Here is a 13,073-nt window from a genome sequence, read left to right on the forward strand (position 1 = left end):
ACTGTAGTACCAGAGCAGAACCCCCGGAGGGGCCCTCGCCCCTCGGCCACACTAGAAAAATAAATAGCCGCTTCCCAGCCAGACGGCCGCAGGCTTGGAGGGCGACTCGCCTCAGACCTGCAGTCAGTGTGTAGCGTTCCGTTCCTTCCCAACCTACTCCGTTTGTCAGCAGGATTCCGCTCTACACCAGCACAAACTCCACCGGCGCCAAAGAAACGTAACTCCGCCCTGAAAAAGAAGCTACTTCCTAGACCTCCCGGAAGTCCTGTTTGCTCGCCTAGCGCTTAGCATACCGGGAAGGGAACGGCGACCGGGAAGGAACAAGTGGATACCGTAAGCGACAAGTCAACTTTCTAGTTTCATTTTCTGGCCAGAGGAATGTGTTCCTAGGATAAAATGATATATTTAACTAATTTTAAAGGATACAGCCAATTCTTCTGGCTCATTCAAGTAGGAGTTGGGCACGTCCTCAATTTCCTTTTCTTTTTGGTACAGAAGACTGAACTCAAGTTAAATTTACCCTGAGGTTTAAAAAGGCTACATCCCCAGCCTTTTTTCGTGTGTGTGGTGTTGGGGATTGAACGCAGGGCCTTGTGCATGCGAGGTACTCACTCTACCAACTGAGCTATATTCCCAGCCTATCTACCCCCAGCACTTTTTATTTTGAGATATTCTCACTAAGTTGCCCAGGCTGGCCTCGAATTTGCGATCCGCCTGCCTCAGCCTTCCAAGTAACAGGGGTTTCCAGCGTGCACCGTACTGGTACCTGCTCAGTTAAACCAACTCGGTCCGCAGAGCACTGGATCGCTTGAGTCTCAGCTGTCAATCAAATCTACTTGACAAATTTAGTAGCCAGATAGGCATCTGTGGCTTAGGGCTGCAGGAGGCTAAATGCGTGGAAATGCCTATCCGTGGAGAGAAAGAGGAACACTTTACAGTCCAATGGAAGCCAACCTCGGCCAGCTCTGGCCTTCAGACTTTGATTTGTTAATGACTTTTTTTGAAAAATGGATACATAAACTGATATATTCATATATTTAAAACAACTGAATAAGTAAAAGAAGATAAAAGACAAGCGTACAGTTCTATGGTGATATTTACATGAGGTTCTAAATCAGGAAAAACTAATGTATGGTGAAAATGTTTTCAGAAAAGTGATTGCCTTTGAGAATAGAAGTTGGCTGGAAAGATAAGAGGAAACTATGAAGGGTAATGATGGTAATAATCTATATCTATTTTTTTAAAAAAAAAGGTTTATGAGACATAAGGGGCTCGAATTATACCCAATCCAGTGGTAGAGCCAATTGTCTAGCAGGCACAAGGCTCTGGGTTCCATCCCCAGCACCGCAGGAATTACACACACACACACACACACACACACACACACACACACACACATGCACACACGTGACAAAGAGACATGAGGATGACAATACCTGAAGCTCTTAAAAAAAAAAAAAGTGGGTTGGGGAATACTAGATATTGAACCTAGGGGCACTCTACCATTGAGCTACATCCCCAGTTTTTGTTTTTGTTATTTGTTTTAGGTTATTTCTTCTTTTTTAAATTTTTTAGTTGTAGTTAGACACAATCCTTTTATTTATTTTTATGTGGTGCTGAAGATTGAACCCAGGGCCTCACATGTGCTAGGCGAGTGCTCTCCCAGTGAGCCACAATCCCAGCCCCTATTTTTTTCTTTTTGATAGGTCTTGGTAAATAGTCTAGCTGGAGATCCTCCTGTCTCAGCCTCCCAAGTAGGGAGGGATTATAGGTGGGTGCCACCGCACCCATCTGAAACTCTGAATAATCATTCCATCATATCATTCCCTGGTGAGATACATACAAAGTACAGAGCATCACATCCTGCCAAAATTTGAACCTGATCAAACTTTATTTTTAATTTTTATTTTTTTTAAAGAGAGAGAGAATTTTTTTTTAATATTTATTTTTTAGTTCTTGGCGGACACAACATCTTTGTTTGTATGTGGTGCTGAGGATCGAACCCAGACCGCATGCATGCCAGGCGAGCGCGCTACCACTTGAGCCACATCCCCAGCCCCTGATCAAACTTTAATATCAACTTGTTTGTAGAACATACAGATTAATAGGAACATGTTAAGACATAGGGGTCAAAGCAACCATATTTAAAATACAGGACTTAGGGTTGGGTTTGTGGCTCAGCGGAAGAGGGCTCACTAGCATGTGTGAGGCTCTGGGTTCAATCCTCAGCACCACATAAAAATAAAGTTTTGTGTCCAACTACAACTAAAAAATAAATATTAAAAAATAAATAAAATACAGGACTTAAGGGACCTATCAATAAAATGTAATGTTACAATGTGTGAACCTTGTTTGGATACTAATTCAAATAAACTAACTGCAAAAGTCATTTAGGAAAAATAAAGAAACTACATCAGCTGGGCAAGATGGCCCATGCCTGTAATTCCAGCTACTCAGGCTGAGGCAGGAGGAACTCAAATTTGAGGCCTCAGCAACTTAGAACAGCCCAGTCTCAAAAGTGAAAAATAAAAAGGGATGGGACACAGTGGTAAAATGGTCCTGAGTTAATTGTAGGACTGCTAAGAGAGACACCACTGTCAGAATATTAGGCGATTTATTAAGAGCTGGTGATGTAGTGTATTAGTAGAATGAAACCCTGGATTCAATCTCACACATCAAAAGAAAAAAAAGTGGTCGGTAAACAGTGGTTCATTGCATTTTAATTTTCATCTTTTTGTTGTTGTTGTTAGAAGAGTGCTGTGCTCATACTGGACTTTAGGAGCTCATGTAATATTTTATGCTGAGCTTCCTCCCCCCACATTACCATTAGCTTGATTCTCAGCTGTGCACTGAACTGGAGGCTGCCCAAAGATGGTGAATTTCACTTCTATTGTCCCTTAAAGCAGGTAAGTGTATATCCTCTACAGTAAAGGGACAAGTTATTTGTGAGGTGCTAGAAATTGAACCCAGGACCTTGTACATTCCAGGTAAGCACTCTACCACTGAGACACAAAAAGTTCTTTTGTTGTGGTTTGCCATCCTCTTGAGCTTGGACCAAAGGCTGCTGGAAGGTAACTATTTCACTACTATGGTTAGGATGTGAGATGTCCCCCAAAAGCTCATGTGCAAGAAAATGCAAGAAGGTTCAGAGAAGAAATGATTGGGTTGAGAGTCTGAACCCATTATCAGTGAATTAATCCCCTGTTAGGAGATTAATTAACTGCTTGGTAACTGAAGGTTGGTAAGGGGTGGCTGAAAGAGGTGGGCACTGGGGACATGGCTTTGTGGTATATATTTTGTATCTGTCCAGTAGATTCTCTCTGCTTCCTGATCACCATGTGAGCTGCTTTCCACCGCCATACTCTTCTGCCATGATATTCTGTCTCATCTTGAGCCCCGAGATATGGAGCCTGCTGTCTGTAGATTGAGACCTCTGAGACTGTAAGCCCCCAAATAAACTTTTCCTTCTCTACAATTGTGCTGGTCAGGTCTTTAAGTCACAGTGGCAAAATAGCTAACAAAAACACCTACCAGTAGCTGCTTTCTCTCTAGCTCAGGTAGAACCTTGTTACCTGTTGCTTTCTCTATTGGACACATTGAACCTGTGCTCCACAGTGCAGTTCTATCTCATCCGGTGTGGCCTTAATGTTCTTGTCATGTAAAGGGACTAAGAACAGGGGTCTCTGGAGAGCGTGACCAATAAACACAGAACTGGAATTATACCCCATCCCACATCATAGCTTGGGCTCAGAGACTATTTCCTGAAACACTAAAACTGGAATTTCCTAAAGCAGGCATGGTGGCACATGCCTGTAATCTCAGTGACTACAGAGGCTGAGGCCCTAAGCAACTTAGAGAGACCCTGTCTCAAAATTTGTTAAAAAAGGGGCTGAGAATGTGGCTCAATAGTTAACTGCCCCTAGGTTAAATCCTTAGTTACTCCCCTTCCTCAAAAAAAGAAACTGGAGTGTCCTAAAACCAATGAGTTAGGATCTGAGACACAGTGACAGGCTAGAGCAGGAGGCCTACCCTGGCTGAGCTCCTGGGTAAACTGGCAACAGTAAAAAGCAAGGCTTTTTGACCATCAAACATTGACTGTTCAGAAGTCCCTCAATCATTTCTTCATTCACTCAACCAATATTGAGATGTTAGGGGCTGGAACTACAGTAATGAACACACAAGTCTCTTACCTTCATGAGGTAAAATGCTGGGGAGAAGATAAGTGGTAACAGATTTCAGATACTGAAGAAAATTAAATGAGGTAGTAATAATGAGTATTAAAGAACCTGCTTTAAATTGGATGATCAGAGGAGACCCCTCTAAGAAAGTGATAACTGATTTGAGACTTAAATGACAAGAAGTCAATCACATGAATCTGGGGGCAAAGAATGAATAAGAGCAAAAGCCTAAACTGGCATGCTTCAAGAATGGGAAAAAAGGGGCTGGGGATGTGGCTCAAGCGGTAGCGTGCTCACCTGGCATGCGTGTGGCCCGTGTTCGATCCTCAGCATACAAACAAAGATGTTGTGTCCACTGAAAACTAAAAAATAAATTTAAAAATCCTCTCTCTCCTCTCTCTCTTAAAAAAAAAAAAAAAGAATGGGAAAAAAGATTTCGAATTGGCGTACAAGGGAGTGAAGGGGTAAAGTATATGAAAAACACATCCAAGTTTGAACTTGTAGATTTCCACAGTCCACTGGGAAAGTGAATGGTGAGGTGATTTGCAAGGTATGCAAACTGTAAGCCTTATGTGTGGAAAGACCCTGTCTCAAAAATAAAAAAGGCTACCTGGGCACAGTGGCCCATGCCTATAATCCCAGAGACTCAGGACGTTCAAGTAAGAGGATCACAAGTTCAAAGTCAGCCTTCAGCCACTTAGCAAGGCTGTAAGCAACCTAGCAAGACCCTGCCTCAAAAAAAAAAAAAAAAAGAGGGCTAGAAACATAGCTCAGTGGTTAAGTGCCCCTGGGTTTAATCCCTGGTAACAAAAAAAATGGGGGGGGGGGCGGGCGGCAGGGTTGCTATAAGCATGGCTTAGTGTTAAAGATATGCATACTGCAATATTCAAACAGCATCTAATGCCTCTAGAGCAAAAGATTTTCATGGGCTAGGGACAGTGGCACACATTTGTAATCTCAGCTACTTGGGAGGTTGAAGCAGGATTCCAAGTTTGTCTTGGCAATTTAATGATCTTGTCTCAAAAGTAAAAAAAAAAAAAAAAAAAAAAAAATCAGTAAATTAGTAGAAACTATGCCACATCCTAGAATATTCCTGTTTCAGAAAACCTTAATGGTGACCTGGGTTCATGTCCCAACACCACCACTTAACAGCAACCATCATATCCATTTCATTATTTGTAAGAAAGGCCTATTATCTGTTCTTGCCTACTGCATGGCACTTTAATCTAGGTAAGCTTTAAAATGTGGCTAGAAATTACGATGAGGGGGGCTGGGATTGTGGCTCAGCGGTAAACCGCTTGCCTAGCGCATGCGAGGCCCTGGGTTCAATCCTCAGCACCATATAAAAATAAATAAATAAAACAAAGGTGTTGTGTCCAACTAAAAAATAAATATTAAAAAAAAATTACAATGGGGACTTCATTCTTCAGTATTGGGGACTAGACCCAGGGCCTTGCACATGCTAGGCAAGAGCTTCACTCTGAACTATATCCCAAACCCTTTTCTTTTAAAATATATTATTTTTAGTTGTAGATGGACACATTTATTTTTATGTGGTGCTGAAAATCAAACCAGTGCCTCACATGTGCTAGGCAAGCACTCTACCACTTAGCCACAACCCCAGCCCTCTTTTCTTATTTTTGAGACAAGGTTAACTCGCCAGGCTGGTCTCAAACTTGCTTTTCCCTACTTCAGCCTCACCAGGAGTTGGGACTATAGATGTATTGGGATTACAGCCTGCTTGGCTGATGTTGGGGACTCTTAAGCCTTTGCATGCTTTCCATTTTTTTTTTTTTTGTCAAATTTCCACTCCCAATCTCTCTCAAAACTCCAGCAACTGAAAGATGTACAGTTTGGGGTTATCAAAATCTATCACTGAGCCTGGTGCAGTGGCACACACCTATAATCCTAGTGGCTCAGGAGGCTGACACAGAAGGATCAAAAGTTCAAGGCCAGGGGCTGGGGATGTGGCTCAAGTGGTATCGCGCTCGCCTAGCATGCGTGCGACCCGGGTTCGATCCTCAGCAGCACCACATACCAATAAAGATGTTGTGTCCGCCGAGAACTAAGAAAAAATAAATAAATGTTAAAATTCTCTCTCTCTCTCTCTCTGTCCCCCCCTCTCTCTCACTCTCTCTTAAAAAAAAAAAAAAAAAGTTCAAGGCCAACTTCAGCAATTTAGTGAGGTCCTAAGTGACTTAGTGAGATACTATCTCAAAATAAAATCTGGGGATGTAGCTCAGTGGTAAATTGTCCCTGGGTACCCGGCTCCCCAAATCTTATCAACAAGCAGGGTGCTTTGCAGAGAACCCTCAGATGGGGATTCCTCATCTCCCAGTGCATTTTCCATTCCAGCACTCTCCAAGAGTCACTCCACAGACACAAAGCAACACGAACTGCTACATTTTATTTTTGCACCAAAGGAAAATAAAAGAACCAATTTACTAAGCAGCTCAAAAACTGTTAGTGTTCAATGATCAAGAAGGAAATGAGGTCAGAAAGCAAACTTTTCACTTCCTCCCAAACATATTATTGCAAGTATCACAGAAACAATACTGATTTTCAACATACAGAAGTTAAGCAAAAAGGAGAATACTGAAGATATACAGGTCAGACTGGGAGCAGTGATCCAAAAAGCTTGAATAACCAAGCAGCTCTTTCTGTCCATATTCCAGGCTCATCAAATTTCTCCTATTTCAAAGTAGACATCCACATGCAGAAATCTTGGCAGCTCCAAATATATTAGTCTAGCTGTTTCACATGGCATCTCCACAAGCCGGGCCCCAACTCAAATTCTGTACAGGAAGTTCCCATTGCTGTCAAAGAACTCCCGTCCCCTCTGCACTACTTTGCTGCTGAAGTTCTGGTTCCGTAGCTCCCCCGTCTTCAACATTTCCAGTTTCTCATCACTTGGCAATTCATTACTGTCATTTCTTCTGGTGCCTACACAATCATTGGAGTATTTTTGCAGCTCTCTCTGATGACCTAAGGCTGCAGTGATAGGCTCAAAGCTTTCCTTCTTCAAGCCCTGGATTCCTTTATTTCTTCCCTTTTGTCTCAGTGCATTTGTACTGTGAGTTTTTGACTCTATCACTGTCAAAGCTGTGCTGTGATGCTGACCTTCAGATGAGGCTTCATCCCCTGGCATCAGAAAAGAGTTTGATACAGAGTGGCCTGCAGGAAGTGGCTTCACGGTATCTCTAGAGCCCTGGAGCTGCCGGAGTGAGTGGGCAAACTCAGCTTTCTTAAGAACTTTTTGATCCTGCTTCAGTTTCTGTTCCAAAGTGGGTACAAATTTACTTCTTAAAACCCTTCGGATAACATCGGTGCTGACATCAAAACCTTCAGCCAACCTGGGAACTGACCAGGACTCAGCAAATTCCTTATGTAAATACCTATGGGAAAAAGGAGCAGGTTTTCAAGTTGTGAAGAAGTCTTCTACCAGAACAGCTAATATAATATATAATATATATATATATATATATATATATATATATATATATATATATATATATATATATATATATATATATATATACCAGTCATAACTAAGTAAAAAGAAAAGGACTTTGGAAAAATTATAAATGCAGTCCTTTTATTGTGCCAATTAAGTAACTGGCATACTCACAGTAACACCTGACCACTTTCAGTCGGTCACTTCATTTCACCTCAACTGAACACTTCCCATTGGAAGTTACTTCCTGGGGTGAAGGAAGACTGAACTTCACTCCCAAAAGTACACAATGGCACTATGCTAAATGACAGCAGATGATGTAATGAGAACATCCAAAAGGGCTGGCCCAGGAAATGTTCCAGAAAATCCAAGCTAGAGCCCATCAGAAAGGATAAAAAGCAGTAATAAGCTAGTAGAGAGGGGGCAAGGGGGGCTGGGGCTGCAGCTCAGTGGCACAGCACTTGCCTAGCATATGTGAGGCACTGGGTTCGATTCTCAGAACCACATAAGATAAATAAATAAGGGGCTAGAGTGCTCACCTAGCACATGCAAGGCACTGGATTTGATCCTCCTAGCACCACATACATAAATACATAAATAAATAAGTAAACAAACAAGTTATGTCCAATTACAACTAAAAAATAAAACAAAGTAAAGGCATTCTATCCATCTACAACTACAAAAAAAAAAAAAAAAGAGGAGGGCAGGACAGATCAAAGACATTGATAGTTGAGTGAGCAACATTTGAAATACAAGGAAGCACATCACCTTCACTGGGAAGAGTTCAACAGAGCAGAAGTAAGGTCACATGGCGTCTAGGAGTCTGAAATTTATCCCAAGGCAACCGGGAGCCAAGGAAGGACTTTAAGCAGTAGAATGCCATGAGTAAGTATTCATTCTGAAGCTCAATCCAGTGATTGTTGTTCAGTGACAAAAGTGGAGGGTAGGGGGTGGGCGCTGGTCTTGGGTTCGATCCCCAACACCACATAAAAACAAAGAAAGATATTATGTCCAACTACAACTAAAAACTAAATATTAAAAAAAAAAAAGTGGGGCTGGGGTTGTGGCTCAGTGGTAGAGTGCTCGCCTAGCATGCATGAGGCACTGGGTTTGATCCTCAGCACCACGTAATAACAAAATAATGTGTCCACCTACAACTAAAAAAAATACATAAATAAATATATTTTTTAAAAAGTGCAGGTGGAGGGATTGGAGGTGCACTCAGTGGCAGAGTGTACTTGCTCAGCACGACCCAGGGCCTGGGTTCAATCTTCAGCATCATAGGGGCGGGGTGTGGGGGGGTGGTCTAAGTGGAAAGATTAGGCAAAAGGCTATTATTGTAATTCAGGCAGTCAGAACAGAAACAATGGCAAGGTATGCACAGGACAGAAGAGAGCTGAAGAATATTTAGGAAGGTCAAATGTAGAATTTGTTAAGGAACTAAATATGGGGATGGTAGTATCAAGGCCAAGGCTAGGGGGCAGGGGATATAACTCAGGTGGTAGAGTGCTTGCCTTGCACACACAGGCCCTGTCAGATGCTCCAGGAATTTTAAGGAGGCTAAAGATCACACTGTGTCAGCTGAATCTAATAATAAGGAAGTCACTGATGGATTTAAAGAGAACAGTCTTATTGTAGTGGTTAAAAAATCACATGCAAAGAAAAAAAAATGGGCTGGGGCTGTACCTCAGGAGGCAGAGCACTTGCCTAGCATGTGTGAGACACTGGGTCAGATCCGCAGCACCATGTAAAAATTAAACAAATAAAATAAAGGCATGTTGTTCCTCTACAAAAAAAAACTAATATGGGTAGAAGCAAGTTGGAAACAAAAAGAGGTAGGGTTTTTACTTTATCGGGTTTTTTTTGTTTTTTTTTTTTGATGGGGGAGTACTGAGGGATTGAACTCAGGGGTACTTAACCACTAAGCCACATCCCCAGTCTATCCAGGTGTGCCACAACACCTGGTAAGGGAGGGGTTTTTTTTTGTTTTTTTTTTTTTTAAGTGTAGATGGATACAACACAATGCCTTTATTTTTATCTGGTGCTGAGGATAGAACCTGGGTCCCGCCCATGCTAGGTAAGAGCTCTACCCTTGAGCCACAATCCCAGCCCCAAGGGAGGGTTCTAAGATGACAGGTTCCACTGGGTAAGTAGCCCATGCCAGACTTGAGAAGCTGAGGCAGAAGAATTGCAAGTTCAAGGCCAGCCTCAGCAACTTAGGCCCTAAAGCAATTTAGCAAAACCCTGTCTCAAAAAATAAAGCATTGGGGATGTAGCTCAGTGGTAAAGCACCTCTAAGTTCAATCCCCAGTACAAATAAACAAACAGGTTCCTAAGAAAATACATGGGGACAACCTAAAGCACAAAGAGAACTGTCCTAAACACTTCTCTCAAAATGAGAATAAAAGAGCAAGACTAGGAAGCTGACAGGGTTTTTATTTAATGGCCTGTTTTAAATTTTTAGAAGGACATTTATTGACTACAAAAGGGGATTTGATAGGTAGAAAGCTGGAAGGTTTGAAAAAGTTAATTTAAGATAATAGAGAACTGATTGCCTAGCATGTGTTAAGTCCCTGGATTCAATTTCCAGCACCAGGAGAAAAAAAGAAAAAAGCTGGGAGGCTGAGGCAGGAGGATCTTAAGTTCTAGGACCAGCCTAGGCAACTTAGCAAGACCCTGTCTCAAAATCTCAGAATTAAAAAAAAAAAGGACTGGAGATATAGTTCATGGGACCCTAGAAGGGAGATGGTACAGGTCAACAAAATCTTCCCCCTTCCCCCCAACCAGGGATTGAACCCAGGGGCACTTAACCACTGAACCACATCCCCAGCCCTTTTTTTTTATTTTTTGAGATAGGGTCTTGAAAAATTGCTTAGGGCCTCACTGAGTTGCTGAGGCTGGTCTCAAACTTGCAATTGCCTACCTCAGACTCCAGAGTCACATGTGCCCTATATCCAGCTGGACTCACAAAATCTTAAACCGGTTTCTACAAAATCTTTTACTCCCAACTGGAATCATTCAGCGTACATAACCAACATAGATCTATTCAGCAATATTAACAAAATATAAATACTTTATCTTTTGGTCCTTAAACTCTACTTCTGGGAATGTATACAACAAATACGTCTGGCAAGAATCAAGTAGCCTTGTCTTCTGAAATGGAAAGATCTATAAGACACATCAAGTTACAAAGGAAAATGTAGAACAGAATTTATAGTATGCTACTTTTTGTGATTCAGGTGGTGAAAATAAAATTTGTACTCATACTTGCTGTATTTACATAAGAAAATCTGGAGAAAAAAAACACAAAACCTATTAAAAATAGTACCAATAGGCAACTGGACGATTCATTCTCAATGTGTACACTAGGTTATAGTTATAATTTTGAACCATCCATAACACATTACCTATTCAAGATAAAAAAAAAAGAGAAAAAAATTTTAAAAGGAAAAGCAACTTAAAAGCATTTAACATTTTTTGAGAAGGCACCTTTTTAAGATTTTTGAAGGAATGGATTCTCTTTTCAGGAAATGCATATAACTGGGCTGGGGATGTAGCTCAGTGGTAGAGCACTTGCAGGTGCAAGATCCTGGGTTCCATCCCCAGCAAAGTGAAAAAAAACAAACAGGAAAGAAAATTCACATAACCATGTGAGTCCTGTTTCTGAACCTAGGGTTGCAATGTGTTATTTTACATTTTCTGCAATATTGACAATTATAATTTTATATCATGTACGTATAAACATGTAATAAGAAATTCCAATGTTACATATAATTGTAATGCACCAATAAAAATATGAAAATATTAATAACCACAAAATTATATAAAAATGTTCAGCAAAAACGAACCAACTGTTATATGCTAAATCTAGATAACAGCTGGGTAAGGTGTAGTACTTGCCTGTAATCCCAGCAGCTGGTAGCTCAGGAGACTGCGACAGGAGGATCGCAAATTGAAAGCTAGCCTAAGCAACTCACCAACACACTGTCTCTAATTAAAATATAGAAAAGGGGGGCTGGGGTTGTGGCTCAGCGGTAGAGCGCTTGCCAAGCAGGGGTGAGGCACTGGGCTCAATCCTCAGCATCACATAAAAATAAATAAAAATAAAAGAATTGTGTCCACCTACAACTAATTAACTAACAATATATATGGGGGAGAGGGGGCAGGAGATGTGGCTCAGTGCTTAAGCGCCCCTGGATTCAATCCCCGATACCATAAAATAAATAAATAAAATCTAGATGATAAATTAAGGTCATGTTACTGTATTTTCTGTATAAATTTTCCTATAACAGAAAGACAAAATACAAAAACAAAACTCAAATGGCCAAACCCGTGTTTTAGCCCCAGAATCTTTCATCTCTTATCATAGCGGATGCTAACAAAGTACCCCGAGTCTTACCGTATCTGCTCCATGGCTTCCCATGTCAGAGTTCTGGGTGGGGCACCTGGCGCCTCCATTTGCCTCCGAATTTTCTGGAATCGAATTGCTTTTTTCTGTCGTTTCAGGGTGCTGGGGGAGAGAACCAATGGCAGAAGCCATGCGTGGAAGCAAGATAGGTGTTTGAAAAGTCTTGGGCTAAATCACCAAGAGCCCAGCCCTCATTTGTGTCAGTAAAGGCCACCGGGCCATGTTTGCCAGCTTAACGCCGCTCGGTACACCGACCCAAAAAATCTAACACCTACAACAATAACTGCCAATAACTGCCCGTAAGCATGCTGAACTATCTAAAAGTGTAACGAAATATACGTCACTAGCGAAGGAACCTGTGGTCGCAAGGAAGCTGAACATCTGTCCCTACGCCGCTAACAACAGGTAAGAAGTGGAGGCGGCTGGAGGACGCTCGGCGCTAAGGGGGCGCGGCTTGAAGCGCCGAGGCCCAAGGCCAGCTTCAGGCTGAGGGCCGGGAAAGGAGCTAGTACCTCTCGACCTCCTGCAACTCCCTCTCCTCTGGCTCCCAGTCGGAATCCGGGTCCGGCTCACGGCCCATAGGGCCTGAGCCCGCCAGCCCCCGGGTCGCGAACCCATAGCGAGCAACAGCAGTACGGACTCGGCCGCCCAGCAACAGGCTGAGGGTAACCGCCATGGCGAAGTAAACCAGCCTCCAGCAGCCCACTACCCTACAGCACCGGAAGCAGTCCCGGAAGCGGAAGGGGCGGGGCGGGAAATAGGGCAGATGCTAGGCGTTGCCCTTTCCAGGGCTGTAAGGACAGTCCAGGCCTGAGCTGTTTAGCGGCTCGTTCTTCCCAGCTGTAACTGTTTGGCTGCCTTGAAACGCGAGGGTCTAAATGAGGTTCAGGACACTCCTGGAAAACGACATAAACTTTAATAAAAAGACGGATTCAATTACCGAGAGCCGCCCCTCTGTCTCAAGCTGCCCAGGCCTGCCTGTCTCCGCCACCATGGCAGGAAGGGCGTCCACCCTTGGCAGTCGGCTGACGGC

General features: G+C 42.6%; 1 protein-coding gene and 1 long non-coding RNA gene across 4 annotated transcripts; one reads left to right on the top strand and one right to left on the bottom strand.

The window, feature by feature from the left end:
- Positions 1-196: 196 nt before the first annotated feature.
- LOC144378003 (uncharacterized) lies at positions 197-3,475 on the top strand. 2 transcript variants are annotated; one of them, XR_013439418.1, is made up of 3 exons: positions 198-333; positions 2,751-2,906; positions 2,988-3,475. It is a non-coding gene; the product is annotated as an uncharacterized LOC144378003 (long non-coding RNA). The 2 variants fall into 2 exon arrangements; XR_013439417.1 differs by having other exon boundaries at positions 197-333; positions 2,751-3,475.
- Positions 3,476-6,564: 3,089 nt separating this feature from the next.
- Ngrn (neugrin, neurite outgrowth associated) lies at positions 6,565-12,786 on the bottom strand. Of its 2 annotated transcripts, none has more exons than XM_005320149.4 (3): positions 12,553-12,786; positions 12,032-12,142; positions 6,565-7,573 (listed from the first exon to the last, which is right to left on the bottom strand). In XM_005320149.4, exons 1-3 carry the CDS (start codon positions 12,714-12,716, stop codon positions 6,967-6,969), a joined length of 882 nt encoding a protein of 293 aa, XP_005320206.1. In that variant the 5' UTR covers positions 12,717-12,786; the 3' UTR covers positions 6,565-6,966. The 2 variants fall into 2 exon arrangements, 1 of the variants encoding a protein (XP_005320206.1); XR_013439416.1 differs by adding an exon at positions 8,401-8,594 and having other exon boundaries at positions 7,420-7,573; positions 12,032-12,690.
- Between the last annotated feature and the right edge of the window lie 287 nt (positions 12,787-13,073).

Source organism: Ictidomys tridecemlineatus, chromosome 5 (assembly GCF_052094955.1).
Source record: "Ictidomys tridecemlineatus isolate mIctTri1 chromosome 5, mIctTri1.hap1, whole genome shotgun sequence".
NCBI classification, from domain to species: Eukaryota; Metazoa; Chordata; class Mammalia; order Rodentia; family Sciuridae; genus Ictidomys; species Ictidomys tridecemlineatus.

Excerpts from the sequence above, each read along its gene's own strand:
- Ngrn (XM_005320149.4), bottom strand. The coding sequence starts at position 12,716 with ATGGCGGTTACCCTCAGCCTGTTGCTGGGCGGCCGAGTCCGTACTGCT. Across the intron at positions 12,143-12,552 it reads GAGTTGCAGGAGGTCGAGAG|CACCCTGAAACGACAGAAAA; the intron begins GTACTAGCTCCT and ends TCTCTCCCCCAG. Across the intron at positions 7,574-12,031 it reads GAAGCCATGGAGCAGATACG|GTATTTACATAAGGAATTTG; the intron begins GTAAGACTCGGG and ends TTTTTCCCATAG.